Below are 27,914 nucleotides of genomic sequence, written 5' to 3'. Positions count from 1 at the left end.
GGGACCATGGATGGCTGGAGTGGGGAGGTGTGTACGCACAGCCTGGACACCGCTGTGCAGGGGAAACAGGGAAAACAGGTGAGCAGGGGCAAAAGCAAGAGAGGTGGTGAAGAGACCCGCTCTCCATACATCCTGAAACTCAGGCATAGCCACAACAGGGCCAGCAGTTCCCCTCATCTCATCTTCAGTGCTGCTGGGGCAGCCAAGTCCTCTGAAAAAGAAACATCCCACTGAGAGTTGAGGTGAGGACTGGTGTGTCCTCGGACTGGGGCCATCAACCCCTCCACAGCCCATCCCTGCACACCCTCTCGTGCACACGCACGGGCTCCTGCTGCCAAGTGATGATGTGGACACACCACTTTGAGCCCCGCGGTGCCTCCCAGGGTTCCCAGGCCCTGATATTAAGACAAAAAGAGAAAGGAAACAGAAAACATCCCATAAATGAATTTGTTGAGCAGCCACTCACACGCTGAGGGGCAGCTGTCAGAGCAGGACTGGTGATGAGGACAGAGCAGGATATGTGTGCCCGGTGCCAGGCAGGGATGAAGCCTTCAGAGCTTCCCAGGGAGGCTTAACCCTGTGCCGTGATGATGGGTTTCAGCCTAACTGGGCTGTGTGCCCCCCTGAAACACCAATGCCCCTAGAGAGCCTCAGAGCCCAAAGCCTGCTGCTACCTCCCCTCTCCATCCACCACGCTGAGAGCCCAAGGGACACCACGCGCTCGCAACGCTGAGCACCAGCGCCAACCTCCCACCCCTAGTGCCACTACAGTAGCTCCGCGACAGCCTCTCAAACTATCCTTTGCTTATTTTTAATCAGAGGGGCATTTAACAGGAGCATGCCAACCTCATTTCTCCAGCCAAATGACCAGCAGCGAGCACCAGAAGTGTGTCATTTCATTTCGCAACCACATCTTTTGGGTTCGCCACCACTCCACATGTCACAGCGGCATTGGTTACACCTCGCAGCCGCTGGCTCTGGGAACAGTCAGGATGATAAAAACAATCTAGCTTGGCTCGACGGACAATTAACAAGAAAATGAAGTTTGGATTAGCACCGTTAGAAACAATAACCCAGTAATTAGCTTTTGCGACCACAAAACAGCCTACCGCTGCTCTCTGAAAGACTAGCGTAATTTATGATTTTCACAGCACACGAGGATATAAAGGGAATGGCAGTGAGCTGCAAAGAAGTTTTAACTGGGATTTAAAAAGGGAATAAAAAGTCATCAGTAGGAAACAAAAATAATTCCTAAGCCGTTGTAAACAAATATACCCCATATCGAGGGCAAAAATATTCTCCATTATCCAGCGGAGACTCTTTTGCCCTGCGAGGGATGATGTGCAAGATTCGTGACCAGCAGCCCCGGCTCCACTCTGCCATCCCTTGGGAAGGGGCTTTGTGGAAGGGGCTTCGTGACTCTGGTCCTGGCAGCACATCTCAGGTAGATTTTTACACTCCCCATCTGGCAACATCATGCCCTCAGCTGCTCTGAAGAAGCTGCCCATGCTCAACCCCATCAAAAATTGGGGAAAGGAGGTGAAGCACCATATTAGTGGAATGGTGGTGGGCTTGGATGGTGCCTCTTCACCAACAGAGGCAGCAAAAGCAGAAAAAAGGGGGCCAGGCTGTTGCTCTGCAAGTAGCCAGCCCTCTCCTCCATGGGGAACAGGATGGAGATGGCTGTAACCACCCCAAAGAGATGGTTACCACAAGGGCGAAACCCTGGAGGGAGCTGGGCTGTCACAAGTGTGATGGCAAACCAGGATGTGCAATGGGGCTTCTCCAAGGGGGAATGCATTTGGATTTACGAGTCAGTGCTCAGCGCTGCACCGAATCACCCCCAAGAGCCTGCCCAATGCGGGTCCTTTGTACATAAATCTGGATCTTGCACAAACTTTCAGTTCGGCATTTCTGTGCATCTTAATAATTTCCAGATTTTTCCACCTCCTCTGTATGAGGGATGTGCTTCACTTTCAGCAGCCTAACAAAGAAAGTTTTAACTGTAAGGCAAAAAAAAAAAAAAAAAAAGCAGGGAAACTAAAATTCACTATTTTTGTTTAGTCTAGTTTAGAGAATTAACATTACACTGGGGTACTCTTGGGTCAAGCTGAGCAGTCAAAGCCACTAGAACCCAGGACAGCTGAGATGGAGATTGAAAAGCCTCTTATACCCAGCGCAACAAAACAGGCTGTCAGCTCCCAGCACCAGGATGTCTCAAAAAACCCTTGGCTAATGGCTTTCCAGGGAAACCAGAGCTATTTTGAGGAAAGCAGAATGCACACATACTCACAATGCACAAAACCCCATTTTACCACCCAAAGACAAGGCAACACTGTCTTGCCAGCAGTGTGCAATCCAGTTAGCTGAGACTTGATTACCTTGGGGAGGCCACGTCGTTCATGCCCTGGCAAGCCAAAACTATCGCTGCTCTAACAGAGAAATCTGTATTCACCCCGTCCTACTGCAAAGGCAGGGCTACACCAGGCAACAGAAGAAAGGTTTTACTTAGAAAAACCCATTAGATCATTGATAAAGGTGGGGTGAAGACAATGGGATGAAAATGCTGCTTAGCGTGTCCTCAGACCATGAGAGAAGTCGGCAGGTATGGGAGAGCAGAGGAGTCTGATGGGGTTTCTTGTCATCCATCAATTCAGTTTGTCCTCAAAACACCTGACTAACACAGTGCCCTGGGCAGCAATTCCTGTCCTGTGCCGGCTGGAGAACCTACTCATCCTTGGAGAACCTGGCAAGGGCAGCATCACCATCCAGCTCATCGCTACATCATTTAAAGCACACTGAAGACAATGCTACAGGAGCACATCCAACCCACAAGCAGCCCGCAGTGTCCTTCAGCTGACAGATGGGGTTTCCAAAGTTACCGCATCTTCAGCCTCATGGCTCCTCCACTCCCAGTTACTGCAGGGACCAGTGGGATCATACACCCTCCAGCCTTCTGCATGTGGTGCACAGCTTGGTCTTCCCAGGAGCAGAGGTGCCTTAGACTATGTGATACTCAGATGAAAGCCCAAGGGCACACGGTGTGTGACACACACCACATCTGAAACATCACCACGCAGGCTACCAGCCTGGGGAGAAGCCTGAAGAACACAGACACAGCAAAAAAAAAAAAAAAAAAAAATATACAAAAAACCCACAAATCCCACTATGAGTGAGAGGAACAGCCACAGGTGCTATACAGTGTCAAAGCCTATTTTAAAACAGCCCAACATTTTTGTCAGCTGCTTCAGAGCCTGACTCGACATCCTGACTCCAAGTGCAACACTCCCGGACCAGGCTCTGCTCACGGTGTTGCTCACCAGCACCTGTCCCATCGCACCTGTGATGTGAACGGCTCTATCACAGTGGGATCTAGATGAAAACAAAGCACTCCATCACATTTTTTCTCTAGCTACTTTTGCACCCCCTTTGAAAACCAGGTTTCTCACTGCAAAGCAGACTGCTTGTGTCACAGAAACAATAGTCAGGGGACAACCTGTTTGGGTTTTATTTGTGTGTTCCCCATTCCCCCAAATGTTTGGAGAACATCTTTGGCCTCCCACGTAAATTCCAAGTTTCATTTATTAAATACCTCACTGGCATTTTCTTTTCACTTCCACACTGATCGTTTAATATTACATTTGACATTCTAAGCTTTACGGATGGCAACAGAAGCAGAACGAGCAGGCTAAAAATAGCCTGCCAGGGAGACGGGAGGCTAGAAATAGGCTCGTGAACAACAGCAGCCTCGCTACCCTTTGCTTGCCCCCGCGTTTTGGGAAATGACAGCATTCAGGAGATGAGAAAGAGCAAACTCAGGGCAAGTCGGTGCCCGCAGAGGCACGGGTGCCCCAGTTAAGTGTCCCAGGGATGTGGATGGGGACTGGGATGAGGAATTCCTGCCCCAGCTCACCAAGCAGCCGCAAAGCCCATCGCCCTCAGGCTGAGAGCCCATCCCCTTTGCAGCTCAATACTAGAGGGGGACACGATAAAAATGAAGGTGGAGTGGTCAAGTCTCTGAGGGCACTATGGAAAGTATGTCCACGCCTAGCTCTGACTCCCAGCCAGGTGAGTGTCACCTCTGGCCTCTGCCCCAGCTCACCCACCGTCACGCAGGCGTGCGCGAGCTCTCCTGCCCCTGCACGGGCTCGGTAGTTAATCTGCAGACACAGCAGCAAGAGGATGAGTCAGTCCCAAGCCAGGATCATGTCTCATCTCCTCCCTCGTGGGCTGCTTTTAAAATTAGTGCTGTAGAGAACTGACAGGGAGATAATGCTCAAACCACCATGGCACCTGGATCATGCACCAAGCAGGCATAGAGAGCTGGGTAGAATATTTTAATTATCTATGACAATAAAACACCAACCGACTATATGTTTCATTTTTTGCTCTTTGTGATGTTCCTCAAGTGTTTTCACCCTGTTCCATCCTCCACATTCTCTGCCCTGCTGTTACTGCCCTGTGCAGCCTTTCATCTGGGAAGAAATCTTCCCAACAACCCTCCCCCCACTCCTCCCCTAGCAGGGCTGTGCCAACAGCCACGTAAGATTTGCACAGCGTAGGAGTGCAGATCCCGCTACGAGGCATCACCCAACGCGCTCTGCCCTGCTGCTGGCACAGGTTTTGCCAGGATACACCAGCACCCACTGTTCCTTCAACCTACACCCAGCCCTGATCTACACCAGGTGAAGCTGATCCTTGCTCCAGAGAAAAGCCTGCTGTGGGAAGTAACTAAACTTACAGAGAATGACATGAGACCCATCCACCCACGATGAAGGAAAATCCTGAAGTGTGGCATTGCAGCTCTTCCCTCCCAAGTGACAATCTTACCTAAATTTACATTCCAAGCGCTTCTAATCTGCTGCTGGGTCTGCTGGGCTATGGGGGGTTGGGGTTCGTTCTTTTTTCTTTCATTTTAAGCCAGATTTATCAGCATTTAGTAACTATATACAGGGGAATGAACCTCCCCACGACCCACGTGTTCCTCAGGTGAGATATCACTGGTGGCAGGCAGGAGACCTCAGCAGCAGGAGGTGGCTGGGGAAACAGCAAGATGCTGGGACAGGGCAGGGGCAAAGCCTACAGAACCCATCCAAGAGAGAGCAAGGGCTTCCCACGGGGCAAGGAGAATTGCCCCAGTCCTGCCCTGCCATCCCACCACTTAGTTTGCTAAGGGGACCCTTACTTTTATTCCAGATGCATATTGCAGTGAGGAACAATATGAGGAATATTATTTCAGTGCCCTGGGAAAAATTAGCAAGTCAAATATTGAATCAGGCCTCCAGCATATGCCAAGGAGATTGCTTTGATCTTATCCACACTAAAAGCTCTATTATTGAATTTAAAGTCTGTGAACACATATCAGACCAATATACAATGCCTATCTGAATACACATTTGAGAAGCAAAGGATGTTTTGACAAAGGGAAAAAGAATATTTTAGCTGAAAATATCAAAGTTACTCTATCGATTGAAATACAAATGCCCTTTTTCATCTGGCTCAGGGCAACCCACAACCTGGGACTTGACTGTCAGTTAGGAGAAACTTCGCTTGGGTCTGGCTCCTGGGTTGGGCCTGGGTTGAAAGCGATTGCGTCTCGATGGCAGAGAGCCACAACGTCCCCCGGGACACAGTCCAGCAGGCAGCGGCAACCTCAGAGCGGCATCAGCGGCATCCTGGCTTGGGAGCTCGACCAGAAGAGCTATTTTGGGACCCCATGGTCTATAACAGCTACTCCAATCCAATTCCTTCCTGAAAATCCCTAACGCAGCTGTTCAGTGGCTGCCACAGCTCTCCCCAAGAGCCTGGAAGGAGCAGGAGGGCTTCTCCAAGGCTGGTTGAGAAGCTGAGCAGGCGGATTCATAGCATCTTCAGCCCTTTGGCTTTCACACCACAACCTGCTGTAGGGCAGCTGCAGCCAACGCCGATGCCCGTGGTACGACAGAGACCTGCTGGCAGGGGGAAAGGGTCTAAAGAGGCCATGGTCAAGGCTCAAAGCCGTCCCCGTGACACCTCTGCCAGCACCTAGCTGACCCCACGGAGATGGCTGTCCCCAAGGGCCACCACCGGGCCATGGCACGTGTCTGTGACAAAGGGGAAGAGCTCGCTGTCACTGCCACGCGCCGTGAAACAAAACCAACTTACCATTTTATTGTTGATTTCGTGGAAATGAATTTCACAGACTTTTTCCACCACGTCTTCGTTTTCAAAAGTTACAAAGCCAAATCCTATTCAATAAAGAAACAAAAAGGGGAGGAAAAGAAGGAAAATATTAGTGAAGTTAAACAATTTCACATCAATAAAGCATTACTTAGCTGTTGGGACTTTGGAAAACCTTCATAAAGATATGCACGTGTAACTACACCTGCTGTCTATGGAGCTGTTGCTGGACTTATTACAGACTAATGGAGGGAAGAAACATTGTCACAGGGAAAATTAATATGGTTCTGTTCCACCTCTTCCATAGGATTTAATGGAGAATTAAAACCTCCTTATGGATTTTTTGATCCATTCTGCAGAACTTAATGGATAGTTACACCCCAGTTACATGATGGCTCAGAAACTACAATAAGGCTGTATTTTCTTTTACACCTTATAGGTTTTTAAGAGCAATCTCCACAAAACCCAATTATATTTCTATGGAACCATATTGATTTTATCTCTTGTTTAATTCCACGGGACTTCTCCATTAGAGCTGACTCATTACATGACCCAGAAAAATAGAAATCCGGGAAGATGGAAGATGATGCCTCATTCAACCCTAGTGAGAAAAAAAAAATCCCGGTGCTTCCCCAAACACGCAGCAGCACTTTGTGTTCCCATTTGCTTCGAGAGAACCCCAACCATTCCCAGTGCTGCGTGCCGGGGCCAGCGGTGCAGCCACAGCAGCTCCATCCCACACGGATGCAGCCAGGCTCCGGAGGTGGTTATTTGTCCCTTTCTTCCTGAATTACTTCCTCTAATACCTCATCAGGACATCCTGAGGCTCCGAAGAAACCATTACGTTTAAGGCCTCTGATCTAATCATTCCTCTCTTCTCTATCGCTGCTTCAAAGGAGCTGGGGATTTGGGCTGCTTTAGGGTGGTTTGATGCCTGCCGCCTGCCCGCAGCATCACACGGTGTTTGCTCTGCTGGGGCCTCGCGGCTGCAGAGATGCCTCGCTGAAGGAACCTGGCAGCCCACCACAACTATCCACAGGCATGTTCTGTGCTCATTCCTTAAGAAAAAAAATAAAATTGAGCTAAAACCCAAGGAACAAACTAATGGGCTACATTTCTGGCAAAGGCTTGATGAGTCAACATCGACACCAATTAAGCTAATGGCATCTTAAAAACCTAACAGGATGAAATCCATCCCCCAAATGGCACTGAAAACTCTGCTGGACTCAACACTGGCACCGGAGATGTTCATCACAGCAGGCTCAGGGCCGAATGAGCTGGAGCTGGGGCATCCTCAGCAGAAGCTTCTTCCTCCAGCCAGGATGACACAGGAAAGGAAGAGAGAGGGGAAACCGGTGCTGCTTGGTGTTATTTTTCCTAAATAGCTTTCCCAGAAACCATCCTCTGCTCAGCCACACATGGCAGAAAAGCAGTTCTGTCTTTGCTGACTTTGAAAGACCAGGCTCCTGGCTGCTACTGGCCATGAGTCCATCCATCCATGCATCCCACACTGCCCATCCCAACCCCCAGGCTGTTGGGAACACAGCAGTGAAGCCTGATCTCAAACCTGTTTTGCTACTGGCACTCCCCATCTGCAATGAGCACCTTCCAGTATTGGCTCTGCCCCTCTGGCAGCGGTGAGGACCATGTCCGTGTCCTGCTGATCCCAAGCGCTACCCCAACCCACTTCCCTGTCAGACCCTGGACCCAGCGCTCCCAGTGAGCAGCCAGCTTCCTTGCTCAGATCCCACAGCAATATTTCATCAGTTTAAACACACTCTAAACTTGCTTTGATAGGCGCAGCAGAAAACATTTAAAATATATGGGGTTTTGGCAACCTACAGGGACAACATACGTTTTGCAGGCTACAATATTTGAAGTGCACTTGGTGGCTACCACGCTAGTTGACGTGAAGTCCAAGCAGCTCCCAAGCTGGCTTGTTTGGGAATGCACAGTACGCATAGCAATAGGGAATGCTCCCATCCCTTTTTGGATCACCTTCTTGGCCAGAAAAAACACTAGAAGTGGTTTCTAGATCTCCTCCAAGGCATAACATCATCCGACAGCACGTCACACTCAACCCAGCCCTCAGAACACTCTTTTACTCTGCACTTAAAGCATGTAGCAGCTTCAAGGATTTTAACTCAAGTCTTTCATTTGCCTTCTAAATTGCTCCATTTAAACCTACCTTAAACAGACCTGTAGTTAAAACTAAAATTTTTGTGGTTAACTGGCTGAATACAGCATCCCAGGAATTGTGGAGCCCGCTGTGCCGGGCAATTACCGAAGCCAGGAGCAACGCGCCGCTGGGGGCCAGCTCTGCCCGGCGCAATGAGATGGCCAGTCCAGGGCTCCAAGTCATTAATTGTTTGAGCACCAGCAACATCTTCATCATTAGTAACTCATTAGTGAGCGCTGCAGTTGAGGATTTCTCCTTCAACTTTTGTCAGGTCTCACTGCCAGGATGGAGGAGAGAGAGGGAATTTAGAAGAGATTAGCCTTATTATGCATAACACCCAGAGAAAGCCCCACTGCACTCATTATACATTTGGACTCGGAAACAAGTTTCCCATTCTCGTCCCACTCCATATGGCTTAAACACAGGTTTATGAAGAAATTATTTGACTGATTAAATCAGATAGCCACCCGGCTTCCTGTATTTACAGATCTTATAACAAGAATAAAATAACAATCCATAGGTGTCAACACTCATTTGCAGGTTTGTAAAAGATCTACGCTACTTCACATAGCCCAAGCCTAGTTGGCTTGGCAAGAAAAAAGAGGGGTGATTTTGTCTAGAAGAAAAACGAACACCATCTTTTATTCCTTCCTCTCTGGAGCTGGCAGACAGGCAGCTCCTGCGCACAGGCAGCTGCAGGTCCAGAGCCCACACAGGGCACTCCATCTACAGCTGAAGGCTCACCACGTTTTACCTTTATGATTACTGATGGCTTTAACTGACTGGAAAGCAACCAGAGGATTTTCATGTGCACATATCCAGGCACTTAAAATCCATCGGATGCTATTCAAGAGATGCTATTGCTCCTTAAATGAACAATCCCCAAGAGACCATATGTCCTAAAAGGAAAAAAGTCATAAAAGTGACCGTTAATGGGTCCTTTTTTGCTCTGCTCTTTGAATACCAGATTCCAACTTTTAATAATTGCACACACACAAATATTACCGCATGCATGCCCTATTAGTTAACATAATGAATACACGCTCGTTTTTAAATTACCAAAACTCTTAGAAACCTTCCTGGACTAAATAGACAATTATTTCTCTGAGAGGTACTAAGAGTCAACGAAAAAATGGTTCTCGGAAAGTGTATGAAAAAGATTAACACAAAACAAAGGCGGCTGTTTAAAATGGTGACATAAATAGGATTCCGGTTGTCAAGGAGCACACATTTTAAAATGAAATTATACCGCATCCTTCTGAATGAAGCTATTATTGGAAGCTAACAAGCTCTATTTAAGAGATAAGCATTTAACAGAGTCAAACGGTTGGGTTTTTTATTCAAATGAATAAAACTGAATATTCATTTGAATAATCTTTCCTGTAAAACAAAAGACAAAGAAGAGGGGAAAATATAAAATAAGAGGCAAACAGATGCCCCCAAACGAGAGGCTCTGAGCCAAGCAGGATCACTAAAGCAAGCTGAGACCTACTCACGACTTCCAGGTGAAACACCCCTCCTTTGGCATCATCTCAGAAAAAGGGAGTCATTTCACTCTATTCACCCACTGGGTAACGGCACCGATGGGCTCTGAAATGATGCACAGGGCTCTACCAGAGCCTGGTGGCAGCGAGCAAGCAAATACCTGAAAGGGAGAGGAAGGGGAGTCTCCAGCGCAAAAGCTGCTTTGCACTTACTGTAGCCAAAGGCCCAGCCATTCCATTTGTACAAGTCCCTGCAAGGAGCGTGCGGGTGGCCCGCTGGCACGGAGCAGTGGGTGCTACTGTTCCTCTGGTTTTCTCTGCCTCCAGATGCCAAACAGTCCCAGAAGCTGCACTCCTCAGGTGGCAGCTCTGCTCTTTGACAAGTTCACCCACTCCCCCAAGCCCGGCAGCCCTCCCATGTCCACTGAGAGGCCGAGCTTTTCCCTTGGGATGTAATTTCAGAGAAGTGCCTGGAGACTTCTCATCCATCAACACACCACCAGATTTCCTTCCTACCTTCCCAAGTGCACGTCAGCATGGAGACACTCAGGACATCCAGCAAACGACCCTGGTTTATCTTCTCCTCCCTACAGCTGTGCTCACCGCTGCTTTGCAGCTCCCAGTCATCCTGTCCACAAGCACATGGAGATGCCAAAGCTTCATTTCAGAGGGGTAAGGATGAAGGCGGTTCACAGGCTCTTAAGGAGAATGGCAGAAGCGACTCCCAGGGGCAGCTCCCCTCCGGTCTGACCTCGTTGCCTCCTGTGGCAGCAGGTTTCGGTGAGAGGACGGCTCATTCTAGCATTCCAGGCACCAGGGGATCCTCCTGTGGTGCTGGCAGCCAAGCGGGCAGTCCAGTCTGGTCCAGCCAAGGAACTGCTCCTGCCTACAGTAACACTTGGTGGGCAATGAACAGGACTCTGCCCCTTGAAGGGACTTGAAGGGATTGAATCCTCAATTACCTGCTGGGATTTCCTGCATCTGCTAATTAGAAGCTAAAATATTTGGGAGTCAATCACCAGAGGACACAGCTGCCCTCAGATGAAGTAAACCAAGCAGAAGGTACTTGGTGCCCCTGCAGACCAGACCCCACATGGGACACCTGGCTGGCAGAACGTTACTTTTTTAACAGCAGCTCCCAAAAGGGGATTTTTTCACTAGGAAACAGATAAAAGTGTATGATGCACAGGGGAGGGAGGATCTGGTGAAATACATTTCTTAGTAGAAGGCAAGATACTCTCAAATATCTGAATAACCCAGAGTTCCCTTGGAAAGATCTCCAACACGCCTGCAGACACCCGACATCCAATGGCACAGCTAACATCCTCTGACACACCTTCATCACAGCAAAAAGCATCCTTTGATCCAGAGCCTTGTTTAACCAAGCAAGCTGCCCAGGCCCACGGGTGGATGGCTCCGCGCAGCAAAGCAGAGCTTTTTAAAAAAGAAAAATTGGTAGAAACCAATAATATTAAGAAGCATGCTGAAGATACCAAATGTCAGCGCTCCCGTGTTCTGCATTTGGGTTTTTTCCACACTTGAACCAACTACATTTCACACCTTTGTCGTCATTTGAGAGGTTTTATGTCAGCCTTGGTAAAATACAGCTGAGATGATGACACCATTGCTACGAAACAGATCTACTTTCTCTTGCAGGCTGGCAGCAACTATTCCACAGCCCGGGTTTATCTGTGTGCACAGTGACAGGTATTGCAGCTGCGTTTGCACACGCAGAGGACGTCACTCGTCAGTAGAATTACATGAAAGCAGCTTATGGGGTTAAAGGTCTCGCTCTTTCAAGCTCCTTCGAGCAGAAGACCAAGGAAAATAAAGTGATCGCATCCCACACTGGAAAGGTTAAACCTAGGCTAATGTTGGGGTTTGCCCCTGGAAGGCTCTCACAGACAAACCGGGAGCCCCAAGCTGGGCCATGGGTGCCGGTACCTCCTTTACCAGCTCATAGCTCAGCACCTGATCCAAAACCACCCTCACCAGAGGCAAACGCACCCCTCGCCTACCACACAGGCATCGTTGCTCTGTGAAGGGGCTCAGCAGCCACCAGAAATGTCAAGTTGAAGGCACCGGAATGAGAGCCAGAGTAGCCTGTTCCAACACCCAAGCTGTCTGGTGGTCACCCGATGAGGTGGAGCAAGTCACTTTATCTCATCTGCATCTGCAGTGCTCCTCTTCCCCCAAGCTGTGTCTGTATTGTCTGGTTAGACTGGACTGTCTTTGCAGCTGGGACTGCCTCACACTGCATTTACAGCATCCTGAGAGATCCTTCAGGGTTTCTGGGAAGTAAGTAATCAACAAGGCTCTTTTATTCCTGCACAATAATCCCTAAGACCAAGGGCAGGCGACAAGAGCACGGAGAGGAGAAGGGAAGAGATTTACATGGTCCACATCATATCAATAAGCGATGCAGGCTCTGCTTAAACCTCACTCCTGCTGCTAGGCAAGAATAACCCGACAGTCGCCTGCTGGTGCTCTTGTTAATGCAGGATCAGTCTCCCCTTAAGGATGTAATGCACTCCTGTGGCACCGTCCCGCTCCAGACCCTGAACCCACCCAGCACAGCACCGTCCCGGGTCCCTGGGGGTCTGCAGTCCCACCGGACCTCGGTGCTGCTAATGAACGGCTCTGCTGACAGATGGGAATATCCAGCTGCAGTACACAGCATGAGGAAATATTAGTTCAGGCTACATCCTCCTTTTGCGTTAGGTCTCAGTACTTGATCTGTTAATTTGTGTTTGCTCATATCTCTTGTCTTCTCCCCGTACTTAAGTTACTTAAGCTTTGAAACAGAGGAAAGTCCAGTCCTGCTGTGGCATTATTTATGCACCTGCTTTCTTGTTTATACCAACAGTTTCGGCAGCTGGACCTGTACACTGTAATAAAATACCTTTCAAAAAGTAAAAAAAATTAAAGATGAAGAAATCTGACCAGACAAGCCAGGCATAATAACATTAAAGCCCATGTCAATTAATTTTTCCTCCTCTTGATAAACGAGCCCCACTCCATCCATTAATAATGAGGGGAGAAACAAGTAGAGTTGACAGTAGTTTAATTTATTTTCTCAACTTGCCTGGCCATATTTCTCCCTGTTGCAAAGCTTTCTGATGCTGCTGGGAATTGCAAGTGGCTCCCACACAGTCGATGCATAGATTGGTGTGAATCAATACCCCTCTGCTTTATTCACACATCCCTTGTAGTCAGAGGGGAAAAACTTACTATGTAAGCTACCATGCATCCCAGACTGCCATGCCACCTGATAATGATGATAATAAAAATAATAATTAATAATAAAAAACCTACAGGGAGACACAGAGAGGAGGACATGAAACCCAGCCCTGTAATCTCTGTCACCAGATCTCGTTTTACAGACAAACAGAATGAACCAAACAGAGGGGCTGGGACATTTTAATTGCTCAGACAGCAAACCATGGATGTTTGTAACTTCTTGCTGTCTGCGAAGGTAATTCAAGTCATTACCTTGAGAAGCAGGAATCAGGGACCTGTGGGTTTCATCCTGCCTCTGGGAAAAGCCATTTGGTTATTAGTGCCAGAATCCAACAGCCAGGACTCAAAAAGTCAGCTCCAACCCTGCCACCTTCTTACGTTGCATCCTTAGAGAAGTCGCTTAAATCCTCCTTGTGGTCCAGGTCCCACATTTCTTGACCCCCCACCTTCTAGCCCCTTCCTCAAAGGTTTTATCACCCCTATTGCAACTCAGCTCGTTACAGCTCAAAATCACCTGGGACAAAAGCTGTTAATTCTACTACCTCTTCAATTCCTGTTGTTCCAATTTCCAGTGCTGCAAACACACAAGAGGAGAGGGTTTGGTTTCTGAAGAAGTAACTCCACGTTCACAGATTACAGCCCAAGTCCGAGACATACACTTCTCAGCTTTTACCTCCTTACCTCTGAGGAGGGGTTTTCCAGGAAAAGTGATGACCACATGTGAAGGCACCACCTGAAGGTACCTCCTGCTCCGTGGAGAACAAGATCTCACCCTGTTCTCACAGCAACCTGACTGCGAGAGGGATGCACCAGGAGATAGAAGGGGAAGGAGAAGGTTAACACCTAGAGTCTAGGACAGAAAATATCATCCTCATTTACCTATAAAATGTGCTCTCTAGCAGTGCTTCTGTGAATGATGCTCATCAAGACAGATGATTAGCATGCACATCCATTTAGTGTTTATGTGCATCTTGGGTTGGGTATGGAAAATAGTCAGGTTCTCGGGGCAGACACAGGCAGGTATTACTGCTGGTTAAAGTGTCAATATCTACTCCATGACATGAGAGTAAATTCTCAAAATTAAATCAGCAGACAACTGCCTGAGATCAAAACCTCCACGCAAGGTGCTGGTGTTTCAATGCCAGCGCGGCAGGAGAGCAAAAAGCTGAGGTCAGCCACGCAGCTGGATAAAGGGCACCAGCAAGATACTCCTCTGTTTTTGTTCTGGAAAGCTGCAAGGCTCGAACTCCCTGCTCTGTCCTCCCACGACTGCGTGGCATTTGCAAAGGGAGCATCGCTCGAAAAAGAAAGGCACCTAAGGATGAGCAGCTGCTGAGCCAAACGAGCAAAAATCTACCCTAGCAGATTTTCCCTTGCCGGAGGAAAAGGAAAAATCAAAGACTTCCAGGCCAGGGGGTACACAGACGTCCCCTTGCAGGAGCTGCTGCAGCTCGAGTCAGGATTCTGGTCCTGGCCCAGCCCTCGTGGTCACACAGGGCGCTGGTGCCGAGCTGTGCGGCTGTAGAAGGGGAACCCCACCACATCCCACAGGCTGCGCTAATGTAAGTGGTACCTGAACTTTTCATAATAAATTTTTCATAATAACAAATCTTCATTAAAATTTTATTCTATTAATGTTCTGAAATCAAACCAACGCGCTGAGTACATAATGACTGCGACGCATACTACACGGCAACTTACTAAATGCCAGTTTTATCATATTCTTAATTAACAGAAACCATTAATGCATTCACAGATCATTTAGAAGCATTAGCATTGACCTAAGAAAAATTGCATTTACGTGTGATACACTTACGTTTGCATTTTTTTGCATCTGAATTTTCTATGCAGGAGGCCCCAAAATTTGTTCCTGACTCAGCTTCTCCCCGTTGGAGACATCGTGTCTCAATGGGTGCATTTTTGTCAGTGGCTTGAGGATTAATGCTCAGGGTTGAAATATGAGATACTGCGGGAGAAAGTCATCCCAGGCAGTATTTGCCTTGTTGTCAGTATTTAACTCCAGCTACTCAGTCGTGTTGGGAGCAGACCCACCCATGCTCCTCACAGCTTTGAGCTGCTCCTTTTGGTTCAGGTACCGATTTCCCAGCTCTCCAGCCAGTCAGTTGCTACAAAAGTCATGGGAATGCAGCTGGGCAGGGTAAGCGTGACATAAACGAACAGATCTTTCTTTGCTATCAAAGAAGCAAACCCCAAATGCTTGTAAAATCCAATTAATCCATCTACAACGAGAATAGGAACTTCACGCTTCAAGCAAACACTTCTCTCTATTTATTAGAGAGATCTACAGCACACAGAGCCAGCGACGATTCCTAAGACATATTTCCATCCCCAAAGCAGGGGCCCTGCAGCCTCTCACCATGCCACAAGGCAAGTCAAAAGCTTTCATCCCCACTCTGACTCCGCTCCCCACCTCTCCTATAGCCCATGGGGAGCCAGTAGGGACCCCAGTCCTCTGCCACATGGGGTGGCAGAGAACAAGGACAAGTGGAGCAGCAGCAAGAGGCTGTTGGAAGACGGGTCTCAGCGGCAAAGGGCCATCGCTCCCTGGCTGCCAGCTAACCCAGTTAGGTTCCCTCATCAGAAATGAGAGCTGTTCCTAACGCGCCTGCAGTAGCCGTTGTTCGCCGAGTGCGAAGTCCTGCCATCTTTATCTGTTTGCCCACAGGCGTCGAATACTCTCTGCCTGTCAATTCTTCCACAGTTTATTACCAAATTTCTAAAATATTACATTTTTTATTATATCCAAATTCACTTTATTGCATTTGACAATACAGATAATCACATACCATATGCTCTAATGTTTTGAAACCAATGCATGTTGACAGCAGTTTTTATTCATGATGCATAATTCTATCCAGGGCTGACAAAGGCGGTGCAGCACTGAGTCTGGTGTTACTGTTTTGTTGTTGGGGGGATCCTTTTTTCCATTTCCTTTTCTTCATTTTAACGACAGATTTACAATACCGGGAGGAAAAATGCTTTGCTTTCAGTAGAAATAGGAAATTGGCTGAAAAGATGGGCTTATCAAAGAGATGTCTTCGAAATATTAATAACAGGTGGGGGTTGGTTATTGTAATTACTTGCACGTGAAACCTGCTGCTGATGGGGTTAAAGAAGCACGACGGCTCATCCCTGAGCGAGCAGAGGCTGGGGCGTCACCGTGGGCATGAGGCTGGACCCCTGCTCCTGCACACCTCCCTGCCTGGCTGTGGTCACTCGTCTCTGAAACCAGCCCCTTCTCCCAAGGTAGAGAGTGGGAAGGGAAATGCTCACACCTAGTGTGACCTAGGAGGGTCCCCACATGAAAGAGATGCCTGGGAAAGAGCTACCTAAAATGCTTTGAAAGCCACAGGTACTCTGACACAACACATCAACAGGGCAAAGCCCTACAGCCTTCGTTTAAATCTCATTGATTTCAACAAGATGTGAAATTAAACATACGTTTAAGTGCTTTCCTGAATGGAGTCCTCCATTCCCATCACTTCCTCCTGCCCTTCCTTGAAGCGATGCTCATGAAAACCACAAGCTGAAGGGAGGAGCTGGAGAATCTCGTTCTCTCCAAGGCCTGTGCACATCCCCACCTCCACAAGCAGGTGGGCTGAAGGACCATCAAGGCTGAGCAAACGCTCAGTTCCTCGTTAAGCTCCTGGGAGAGTAAAAATCCAAGCAAACCCCAACTCCCAACCATGGCATTCAGGCAATAGATTCAACAACTTGAAAGATGGCAATGCTGCGCAAACCAAACAGGACGCTATATCTAAATTAAGCTGTAATGACCTGCTCTGAGGTCTTTATTAGCCAGGTAATGATCATTTAAGAGGAGGTTACTATCTTGAGCCAAGGGCACCTAACACCATTACTGAACTTGTTAAAACCTGCCAAGCAAGTCATTATTTCTAACATTATTTCTTTTTCTCTTAACACAGCTTTCTACCTTTCCCCTTGTGGTGCTCGGCCGTAAATCACAGGAGGTGGCAATCATGCAGACTTGGTCACCCTTCCCCAGGAGGCTGAATTTAACACCGCTCACCACGAGCAGGCCGAATACGAGACAAACACCCCACAAGAATAAAAAGCATGCAGCTCTGACCCTTTCAAGCCTGTGGAGACAGGCTACGGTACAATAGAAGCATGAAGCACGTAGTGGTCTTCATGTTGTTGTGGCCTCCAAGAGCTGGAGGGCCTTTGGAAGTCGTTTGCAGCTGGCATCAGATGAGATGCCACTTGGCACTGCACGCAGTTCATGTGCTGCGTGGAACATCAGCATCTTGGCTGTCAAGAATGGAGCTTAAACAACATCCCAGCCCTTAAAGATTCTGGGGATGGTGAGAAAACCAGCAGCTTCAGAGCCCATGTAGAGCCTGGGGCGAGCTCACCTGGGGACAACCTGCTCAGTGAGAGGACACTGCTCAGACCTCCTGCATCTCCAGATCATGAGCTATCAGACAGTGAGACCAAAGATCAACCAGTGACTGAGAAGGACAATACACTGAGGTATTTTCCTACTCGCCTCCGTTACGCTCTCCAGGAAAACAGAACTTAGGCCCCTCCAGTCCATCTTCAGTCCCACAGAGGCTCACATAAGGAAGAGAAATAAAGAAAAAAAACAAAGCAAGTGTGCAGCTGCTCTACAACTTCACAAAAAACTCCACTACACGCCTGCACACATCTCACCTCGCCAAGCGCAAAGCAGGGGCTCGCAGGCTGATCCTCACCACCCTGCCCCAAGAATTATCCCCAGCTCCATGGGCTCCGCAGAGCGAGGGAGAGGATCCGACAGGCAGATCCTAGCGACCCTGGCTGGAAAAGACTTGAAGGCGGCTGCATTTTACAGTAACCCGGCGTGGACGATATTATGAATGACACCAGCAAGCTGCCAGCCCAGGAACTCATTACTGTCAAGGTACAACGTGGCTGGCTGCCAGGCCCCCAGCTTTCACACTCGCTATGCCAGAACATCCACACACAATTTAATTGCATTATAATTTCAAAAGTGCTTTTCAAACTGGAAAAAGGCATTCACTGATTAACCAGCGAAGAGCAAAATTGTTTATGAAATTGAATACAAAAAGCTACAGAAATGTAATTGGGTCGTTCTAGCACCTAATTTTCAAGCCATTTTCCCACTTATTTAATCACGAGATACAAAAGGAACTAGTGAATTGACTTCATACTAATTAGATTACTCCCCGCGATACTCCAGGCCTATATCCCAACTGGTTGATAGTGCTGCTTTAAAATGAAACAAAAAATGTAGCAACAGCTTGTCTGGGGCCATAACACGTTTGTTTCCCATCAACCCTCTCTTAGCAGAGGGCCATAAAATCCAGGCCCAATTCCCCTACCCTGCGTAGCTACTCACCCAGAAACCCCTAAGTTTCCTGGAAAGGCATGAGGAAGGTTTGCCAAAGGCCCGTGGCTGCTCCTTGGAGAAGGGTGGAGGCAGAGGGGAGAACCTGGGGCTCCCCACCATATCAAGCATCACCAGCTTCCTGAGGCTCATCCTTCAAGCAGAGACCGCTCAGAGCTGACAGCAGCGGCAAGTGAAAACATCACAGCTGGCTGGGACGCGCTGTCCTCCCCGAGGCTGGACACGCAGGTTCCTGGGGCAGGGAAGAGCAAGGGAACGGTGGCTCTGCTCTCACTGTTAGGTTGCTCCCTCTGACGGGTGCGGGAAAACCCCACTACGCAGAGCTGAATCATAGAACCACCAGGTTGGAAAAGACCCACTGGATCATCGAGTCCAACCATTCCTATCAAACACTAAACCATGCCCCTCAGCACCTCGTCCACCCGTCCCTTAAACCCCTCCAGGGAAGGTGACTCAACCACCTCCCTGGGCAGCCTCTGCCAGTGCCCAATGACCCTTCCCATGAAAAATTTTTTCCTAATGTCCAGCCTAAACCTCCCCTGGTGGAGCTTGAGGCCATTCCCTCTCGTCCTGTCCCCTGTCACTTGGGAGAAGAGCCCAGCTCCCTCCTCTCCACAACCTCCTTTCAGGCAGTTGTAGAGAGCAATGAGATCTCCCCTCAGCCTCCTCTTCTCCAGGCTAAACACCCCCAGCTCTCTCAGCCGCTCCTCATAAGGCCTGTTCTCCTTGTGCATGAACTGTACTGCATCTCAACTTCACTGTCACCTCTTCAGGGCAGCTACACACTCCCCTGAGTTTGAGCAAGGCAAGTATGAGCCACAGACCCTTGACTTTATTTTCAATCAAACCACCAAATTAAAAAGGAGCATTTTACTGAGCCTCCTGAGGTTTACTAAAGGCCAATATTTCCAGTACTTAAAGCTTTCCAGTACTGAAAGGGGTTCCAGGAAAGGTGGGGAGGGGCTGTTGATCAGGAGTGTAGAGATAGGATAAGGGGGAACAGTTTTAAGCTGAAAGAGGGGAGATTGAGATGAGATCTTAGGAAGAAATGGTTTCCTGTGAGGGTGGGGAGACCTTGGCCCAGGCTGCCCAGAGCAGTGGTGGCTGCCCCATCCCTGGAAGTGTTCGAGGCCAGGCTGGATGGGGCTTGGAGCCCCTGATCCCATGGGAGGTGTCCCTGCCCATGGCTGGGGGTGGAACTGGATGGGCTTTAAGGTCCCTTCCAATCTAAACCATTCTGTGATTCTATTAATTTGAAGATACATCTACACAGACACACGCTCCTTCCCAGCTTGCAGAATTTTCTTTAAAGCTGCCCAAGACCCACTCTGCACCTGATACAATCTGCTCACAGCTTTCTCACTAATTTTACATTTTATTAGGTGCAACATAATTGATTATATAATCAAATGTAGAATGTACATTATCAAGATATTGTAGCACTTCACAGGCCATTTAATCAGCATATCTGGGACTGTGCCAAAATGAATTAGCTTGCATTAAATTTCAAGTACATATTATTGGTTGTATTTGTCTCCATGTTTAGGCAGGAGCTTGCTCTTACAAAAGAAATCTGAAATCCTTCAATTATAGAAATAGGTTATGAAAAAAATGGAAGTACACTTCCCAGAGTTGATTCTTCTGCAACAACAAGCCCAGAAAAGCTCGCTCCTTTCCAGACAATCACTGTGATTGACCAAGGGAGCAGAAGTTTTCAGTATTTATCGACATTGCAAAAGTAGAGCATAAAACTGTGAAGTGCCTTTGTATTTTAAGGATGCAGATAGCAAATGCAGCAAAACCAGAGACCGGTAACGGCACGAGGAACCGGATGGTTTCTACACCAGCACAGCAGTGGTGAAAAGGAAACCAGAGCATCCACAGTGCTGTGCGCTTGCAATGAACTTTGTGCCTCCGCGTGTTCCGCAGCACCCCAGGAGACCTACCTGGGTTCCCTGGGACGTCCCTGAGCAAGAAGAGTCCTTCCCACTGTGCCGACCCTTGCTCCAGTGGTGGTGGGAAGGGTGGACAGGGGACAATGGGTGCCACCTTCAGCGAGGGAATTTGCCACTGCCCTGCAGGGAGGCTGGCAGCAGCAGAACCCCAGCTCGCCTCTGTCAAGGCCCTTCTGTGCCACATGTCAGCAGTGTCCAATTTCAGGCTCCTTCACCAGATATCCTGTCACCAAAGTGCTCCGGTAAATCAGTGTCCCCTGGAATGGATACACTCAGCATTTGGTGACGGGGCCATGGCTCACCACCACCCCACTAAGTCAGCACCCACCGCCCCTGGCAGCCCCTGCTCTGTTCCGTGTCCTCGGAGCCAACCAGCCCCTCCAGACAAATAAATGGTATTTTCAAAGACAGGGAATTCTGCTTGATTTCAGCAAGTGGAGGAGAAGCATGAGGCAACTGCGTGGCAAATGAACGAAGCCAAAACCCACCACCAGCACTGTTCCTCTCTGATGCACTAGCCAAACCCAGAACCTTCTCCTTGCTCCTGCCTCCAAAATTTAATTACCACTGCTGGAGAGTTCAGGGGCGCAGGAGCTGCCAGAGGCGCCCCGAGAGAAATGACGTGTCTACAGAACTGACTTCGCAGGGGGAAATTTTTCAAGCAGCTGAGAGGCTGTGCTCAAGGTGACTCCTGCCTACCTGGTTACTGCAGCAGCATCGTGACAGCCCAGGGCTGGGGGCGGGGGAAGAGACCCAACGCACCAGGTGGGTGTCCGTCCCCACCCCCCAAAACACCAGCATATCACAGGCCACCCCCAGGCTCACTGGCTGCCAGGAGAGGTTATCAAGCCCTCTCTCTCAAACTGCAGAGGATGTAATGCAAAACGAAGGGCACTTTGCTGTGAACACACAGGCAGCATCATTCCTCTCATTAACACACACGCATCAGCTAAGATAAATGGGAAGGCGAAAGGCCACACTGTACCACGGGCGTGCACCGAAAGTAGCTGTGGTGACACAGCTGGCAGCTGTCACTGCAGTCCCAGGCAGAGCTCTCAGCCAGGGCTGCACTCTCTCCCCCTCCCAGCTGGTCCTGCACTGCGGGGACAGGAGAGCCAACACGGGACAGGTAGAGCCCCAGCGCCACAGTCTGAAACAGCTCAACATCCCAGCCTGAGAGAGCTCGGCACTCCTCCCAGATGCCGTGAGAGCTGCCATCACAAGCTCATGTGAACGCAACACGAGGACACATTTACACAGGCTGCTCTTCCACAGAGGGATCCTCACTGCAAAGAGTCCCCATCTTCATTAATCTGTTTTCCACAGGTTTACCTGCTCTATTTGCATCTCACTTACAGGTAAAATGATGGCATACTCGGTGATATGGTTTCCTCCAGGTGTCTGTGGTCTGCATGGACGTTTTACCCACCTTGGGTTGCATCCCAAAGCACTGCAAGCCCTGGCTGGGAAGGAGAGCGTGAACTCTCGGTTGCCCTGCTGACTCTACATATCGTAATGCAAAGGAATAAAGAATTAGGCACCAAATAACAAAAAAACTATTCAAGGAATTGAAATAAATGCTGACTGGGGTCAAGGGAAATACCAGCAAGAATGAGAAGCTTAGCCTCAGGTTAAAATAATACCTCTGAGCCGTGCAGTGTGACCCCTCCAGGCTATAGCTTCAGGCAGCACACAACATTCTTGGACATTATTAATATCCTTGGCCAGGGCTCCATCCCTGCTGCTCAGGCACCGTATCAGGATTTGCCTAAGCAAACAATATATGCTACTGTGAGAAAGAGTGTCTGGCTATGACAGATGCTTCGAATACATGCACCATTTGTTTCTCTGGATACACATGTAAAGAGCAAAGTATTTGCTCAGCTATTCCTGGAAACCAGCTCCCACCGCCAAGGGGAGGTCACATGAGGGGGTGCAAGACATAGCCTCAAACAGCCCTAAAGATGCTTAAATATCCAAGTTTTTTCCCCTGCGCACATGGGTTAGAAACAACAACCAAAAAAAGTTCAGCCCCTCCGATGTGCTGTTCCCAGGAAAGCTCTGATCAGAAGAAACAGCGGAGAGGGGGGAATCGCCCTCTTTTAATACGAGCTTGAAGTCTGCATTTTTGTTCAAGACCACAGGCGAAGACAGATAACATCAGTTCCTTCAGTACATAAATGCTTATCAGAGTGAACAGGTTCAGGTTTAGCACGCACTTCAAGCAAATGATGAATTACATTAAGATAATCACTTTCTTACGAATATATATTTAGAGTTGGGATACAGGGCAAAAGCCCTCATCAATTACACTAATGCCATTTAGAAATTCATGTCAGCTTCTACTTGACAACTCGAGAATCGCCTGTAGATTTAACTGATAGGGACTCGTCCCAAAGGCACCTCTAACGTGTAAGCGAGCGCGGGGCGGCCGTGCGGAGGGTGGCTTTCCTCCCGGCTGTCAGCGAGCGTGCCGAGTGACGTTTCATTCCTCCGCCGTGCCGAAAGCAGAGACATCTCTGTGGGGCCACAATCTGCAGAGAGCCCAGATGCACGTAAATCCTATTGAATTGGCGGCACTCGCGGTGTCTGCAGAGCAGGCAGGGCTGCTCCTCGGGACTCACATGAACAATTGCTCACCTGTTTACTCCTCTGAGCGCCAGCAACCTTATTTTTCCCTTTTCTTTTCCCTTGGCAATGGCTGTATCAAAAGGAGACAGACTTGTCTGAAAGACCCTGCGGTCAATTTGCAGGGCCCTTTATCGCAGAGAGCCGGGCTTTGATTTCAATGGCACTACACTTTTTTTTCTGAAGGTACTATATAAAGAAGAAATCTTCAATCACCGTATACAGTTAAGTTTCTCAGTAAGTCAGATGCAACCCGCTGTGGAAATGCACAGTTTACAAGTGGAAGGCAGGCGAGCAAAGCGCTGTGACAAGCACCTTATATCTGAAGAAAAACAAAGGCCACATAGCAAGGTCCTCCAAAAGAATTGACAAATGAATAAAAATATTACACAGCGCGCACACTTGCAGAATTAAAACTCTGTACATTCTCTGAGGCTGGAAAACGTACTCTTCTGCCAAGTCAATGCCGTCTAAGCACAACTTCACTTTCATGTTTTCAAGGTTTTGTTTGGTTTGGGGTTCTTTTGTTTTAAGAATGTAACAAACCAAAGGATGCTTCTGGAAGCGTGTGCGTGTGCCCGAGACTCCTCTTGGCTCCCCTAACCTGAGGCAGAGCACTGCAGGAGTCTTTAAACTGCTGAGAACCAGTGGAAGCAGTGCCCTCACCCACGCCTGCTCCCATCTCCCACAGGAACACTTGCCAGGGGTCGTCCAGCTTCTCCCGTGGTCCCCAAGGCTGCTGCCTGTCAGACCCTTCCCGCACACCCCTAAAGCATCTTCGGAAGCGCTCACGCTCTCTATGCCCTCGCTGCTGGGTTGGCAGAGGTTTCTGCAAGCTCTCCATACACTGGACCCACTTCTCGCCCTCCCCGCTGCTGGAGGAGGGTACATACTGTGTTGCAAGGAGGTTCCCGTAGCGAGCATTACCTAATGCAGCACAGGATCCCAGCACACGCACAGCATCTCCTTATTAACACCGCAGACACTCTCAGCCCCGGTATCCACCCAAAGCTCCACGTTCCTCTTGTGAGACAGGACACACAGCTTCATTTTACAGTCATAGCTGCAGACAGTCAGGGGCCATCAGATTTTGCGTTACGTCCAGAGGGCAAAAGCTGACAATGGCCATTGAAATAGAGAGACCTACAAATACATAATATGGCATATATATACTATAATATGCCAGACACACCTACCCTGGTAACTGTTCACATGGAAAACCCAATGCCAGTACTGGACACTAAGGAAAGCTCAGTCCACGCATGGAGCAGAACTGGTTTTACTCCTCTGCTCATCCTTTTCCATCTTCCCTGCTCCCCGTCTCCGCACAGACAGGGGAATTGCATCGCAGAGGAACCGAGCGCGAGGCTTCAGGCCCCAGCGGGTGCAGCCAGTGTATGAGCAGCGACCACGTACGTCCAACCAGATTGCAATCACATTCCAGTGACCTGACACAAGCCCAATGCTGTGATCTTTGCCTAACCCGATCTGCGTTCTATTAAATTGCGGATGCCTTCTGCTTTTTCAGCTGTCTGTCTCGCAGAGAGAGCACGGACAGAGTAAGTACACATCACTTCAGCCTTACTGGAGAAGACAAGCTAATCCATTTACTCAAACCCTTTGTTGGTTTTACCAATCTCCCGTTGAAGTGACCAGAGTAAACCTAACATATCTTAATCATTTTTTCCACTGTTGGAAGTCAGGCATAAAAAAAAGCCATGAGCATATTTGGGGAGGACTGTTGGAAAGATCCCATTGTTCTTTGCTGCATCAATAAAAGCAGTTTTGCTGTTTGATAGTATAAAGTGTTCAGGAACCCGATGTAACAAAGGAACAGAACCACTCTGGGAAAGAAAACTTTTAATAGGGACCACACAGAGCCAAATAGCTGTATAAAACGGATCTGTGGCCGATGCAAAAGGAAAACAAGACTCAGATAAGCACAAAATCCAGAGTCCTTTCCTAATAATCATGTCTGTAATTTCAATGAGCTTTCTAATGTTCCTCAGACACGGTGGATGATTTACTTCCTCTACAGCTGCTTTTTGAGACCACGCGTAGATACATGAGGTGAAAGAGTTTTGCTGAGCATCTGACCTCAAATAATCACAATTTGTCATCACTGGGTGCCTTAATGCCACCTTCTAACCACCTGGGGCAGGCACAGCCAAGTCACTCCCTGCTGCGGATGGTGCCCTTGAAGTTCTCTGCCCCAATTCAAGCGCCAGCACTTTCCGGAGGGCGGCTGCTCTGCTGAGCCCTGGGATGCTGGGGAATGGCTCGTTGGAGGATGGGCCAACTCAACACCACGGACTGATGGATTTCTGCCAAAGCTCCCCTGAGAAGAGCAGCCCATGCTGCTTTTTCATCTGCCACCTTCTGAGGTGACCTTCTCCGGCAGCCTTGCTGCCGTCTGTATTCATCCAAGCCCAGTTCCCAGGTGCCTACGCCCAGCAGCGCTTTATTAAAAGCTGCCCTCTCCTCCTTGCATTTTTGGTGACACTGTTTTATGGATTTCCCCACACACTCAACCTTTATTCAAACCATCGGGGAAAACACTGAAATCTTTATCTTTAAAAACAAAAGCACAAGGAACAGCAGTCACAGGCAAGACAAAAAGGTGAACTAATTACACACCAGAGCATTCCCTGAAGTGCCTTCACAGCCTGGGTGTTACTGGCCCAGATCTCAAGCTGCATTTCTCCCCCTGTGCTCATATCCAGCCCACCAGACTCTGCTCTCACCCACAGCGGGAGCAAACGCCTATGAGCAGCCAAGACCACGCGGATCGAGAGCGCTTCTCCAGCCTGCCGAAGGCTCCTGACCTGGAGATGTGCCTGACTCCAGAAAGGTGAGGGGACAGGCACTCCCAATACTGTTGCGCCGGCAGATCAGCTCACATTAGAATACCCTTTGCTTTCTAGCTTTCAAAACAGACAAAGAAATTGCCTTCAGAGAAGTGGTGTTTATGCGATGACCTTTTCCTATTGTGTCTGCAGGCACTCGAGAACAAAGCTGTGGCAGAAGCTAACTGTGACTCCTGGGTGATGGGAGACGTGGCCATTTAATCAAAGCTGTGGACTCTCGGGGGGCCAGCTCAGGGTCTGAGGGTCTTTTTGCCGGTGTTATTTTGCTGGGATATTCAGAGCTGAGAACCAGAAACCCACTGCAGCGGCTCAGCCTGATATTGCCTCCAAGCCTCACATGTGGCTTCCAGCAACCAGCTCAGAGTATCTGTGGCACTAAGAGCTTTCAAGTGCTGCTCTCTCGGTGAGTTCACATCACATTCTGTAAAGGGTAAAGCAATCGCCAGGGTGCAGGGAGCTGTGTGCACTCACAAGGAATGGCAGCCCAAGCACGGAGAAATGTCCCAGCCAGGTTTCGTTACAGACAGCTCCCCTACGCAGATTCACACTTGCTCAAGGATTTACTGTGACAAAGCAGGGACGAGGGCTTCTGCAGACCAAGTCCTTGCCATTTCTCACTCTTGGGTTGCAGCTGAAAAGCACGGCTCCTGCTGCTGCCTCAGCAGTAGCAGTCACTGAGTTCAGAGAGCCCTGTCTCCGAGCTCTCCTCCACAAACCTACAGCTCTATGTCAACCCAAGAGATAACAGGAAAACTTTTAGGGCACAGTCTATAAAAAAGCTGCCTGGTTTACTACCATAGGAAAGGCTGGCAGCTCCCAGAAGGCTAGGGGAGAGGTGGGGAGCCCTGGAGGAGCCCGTCCCAGTCCCCAGGGGAGGATGAGAGTCGAACTACCAGAGAACAGAGTTGCCAGTCCTCACCTTGTCCATCCACCGAGTCCCACGTGACCTTGCGCAAATTCCTGCTCTACAAATTCTTCATTTCCCCACCCAGAAAGGGAGGAGTGCTATTCGTAAAGCAATCGCGATGAAAGGACCTACAGTATATGGGGAGGGAAAAAAAGAAAACCCAACAAACTAAGAAAAGCTTCGCAGCTCTGCGAGGCACAGTACAAAAGCCTTCTTGCCAGTCAATGGGAACAGACTATTTATAGCTGAGGATCATTAACTGTATTAAAAAAGTTTGATGTTCTCTAACAATCTATGTCATTTTAAAACGCCGGCCTTCCCCCTGACGGCTGGCTGATAACTGGAGCGGCAGTGCTGAATAGAGGTAATTATACGCTAGTTCAATAGGCTGAGCCCGCAACTGCGCCGAGCCCCGCTCTGAATGCAAGCGTGTCCTTTCCCCAGGGCTCTTATTTAAATATTATGCCAGCTCCCACAGCCTACCACGGGAAGAATACTGCTATGTATACCCTCATAAAACCGCATAATTATGAATAATGCCTTGGTTTTTCGTAAAATAAATCACCACACACCAAAAAAGTGCTTATTCCAACCTACTGCTGGAAGAGATTAAAATGCCAAGTGAAGTGAAGCGTCCCTCTTCTGAAACACCAGCACTCACTGTTATATATATTTATTTCTGCTGGCCACACGAGCTTGCTCCCAGGCTGGGAGCAAGGGCAAGGCTGGCAGGACCACTGAAACGCCTGCTGACCATCAGCGTTAGAAGGAGGACCTGGACCAGCGGTGCTGAGCATCATCCAGAACAGCAGTTCCTGAGCTCCTGTTATCAACCCCTAGACATGCGATTCCAGCCCCGATCAAGACATTAACAACCAGGCACGCCTGATTCTCATCCAGCTTAAAGTTTATCAGCTTGTAAGAAGTGTACAAGCAAGAAACCACAGATAACACACTGCCGATTGTTATCACCAAGAATATAAAGCTCTTGTGTTATGACACATCGAACATATGGTTTTAAAGACTTCATGTTTTGATCCACTATATGATGCCATTGTCATTTCAGCCCAGTAAGACTGACAACTGCCTGACACTACTTATCA

The 27,914-nt window shown here is 48.7% G+C and overlaps 1 protein-coding gene across 24 annotated transcripts in view; it reads right to left on the bottom strand.

Moving 5' to 3' along the window:
• Nucleotides 1-27,914, bottom strand: part of MSI2 (musashi RNA binding protein 2) — a 250,360-nt gene that overhangs the window by 49,023 nt on the left and 173,423 nt on the right. For all 24 annotated transcript variants that reach the window (XR_011338955.1, XR_011338956.1, XR_011338959.1 and 21 more), the window contains exon 8: nucleotides 6,145-6,227. Coding sequence is in view for 18 of the 24 variants with exons in the window: in XM_069874417.1 (XP_069730518.1) it covers nucleotides 6,145-6,227 (83 nt within the window). In the remaining 6 variants the exon portion in view is untranslated. The remainder of the gene's footprint in view (nucleotides 1-6,144; nucleotides 6,228-27,914) is intronic.

This window comes from Phaenicophaeus curvirostris, chromosome 21, assembly GCF_032191515.1.
Source record: "Phaenicophaeus curvirostris isolate KB17595 chromosome 21, BPBGC_Pcur_1.0, whole genome shotgun sequence".
NCBI classification, from domain to species: domain Eukaryota; kingdom Metazoa; phylum Chordata; class Aves; order Cuculiformes; family Cuculidae; genus Phaenicophaeus; species Phaenicophaeus curvirostris.
Note: the sequence above shows the minus strand (reverse complement) of the source record. Positions and strands in the feature narration are given on the sequence as shown.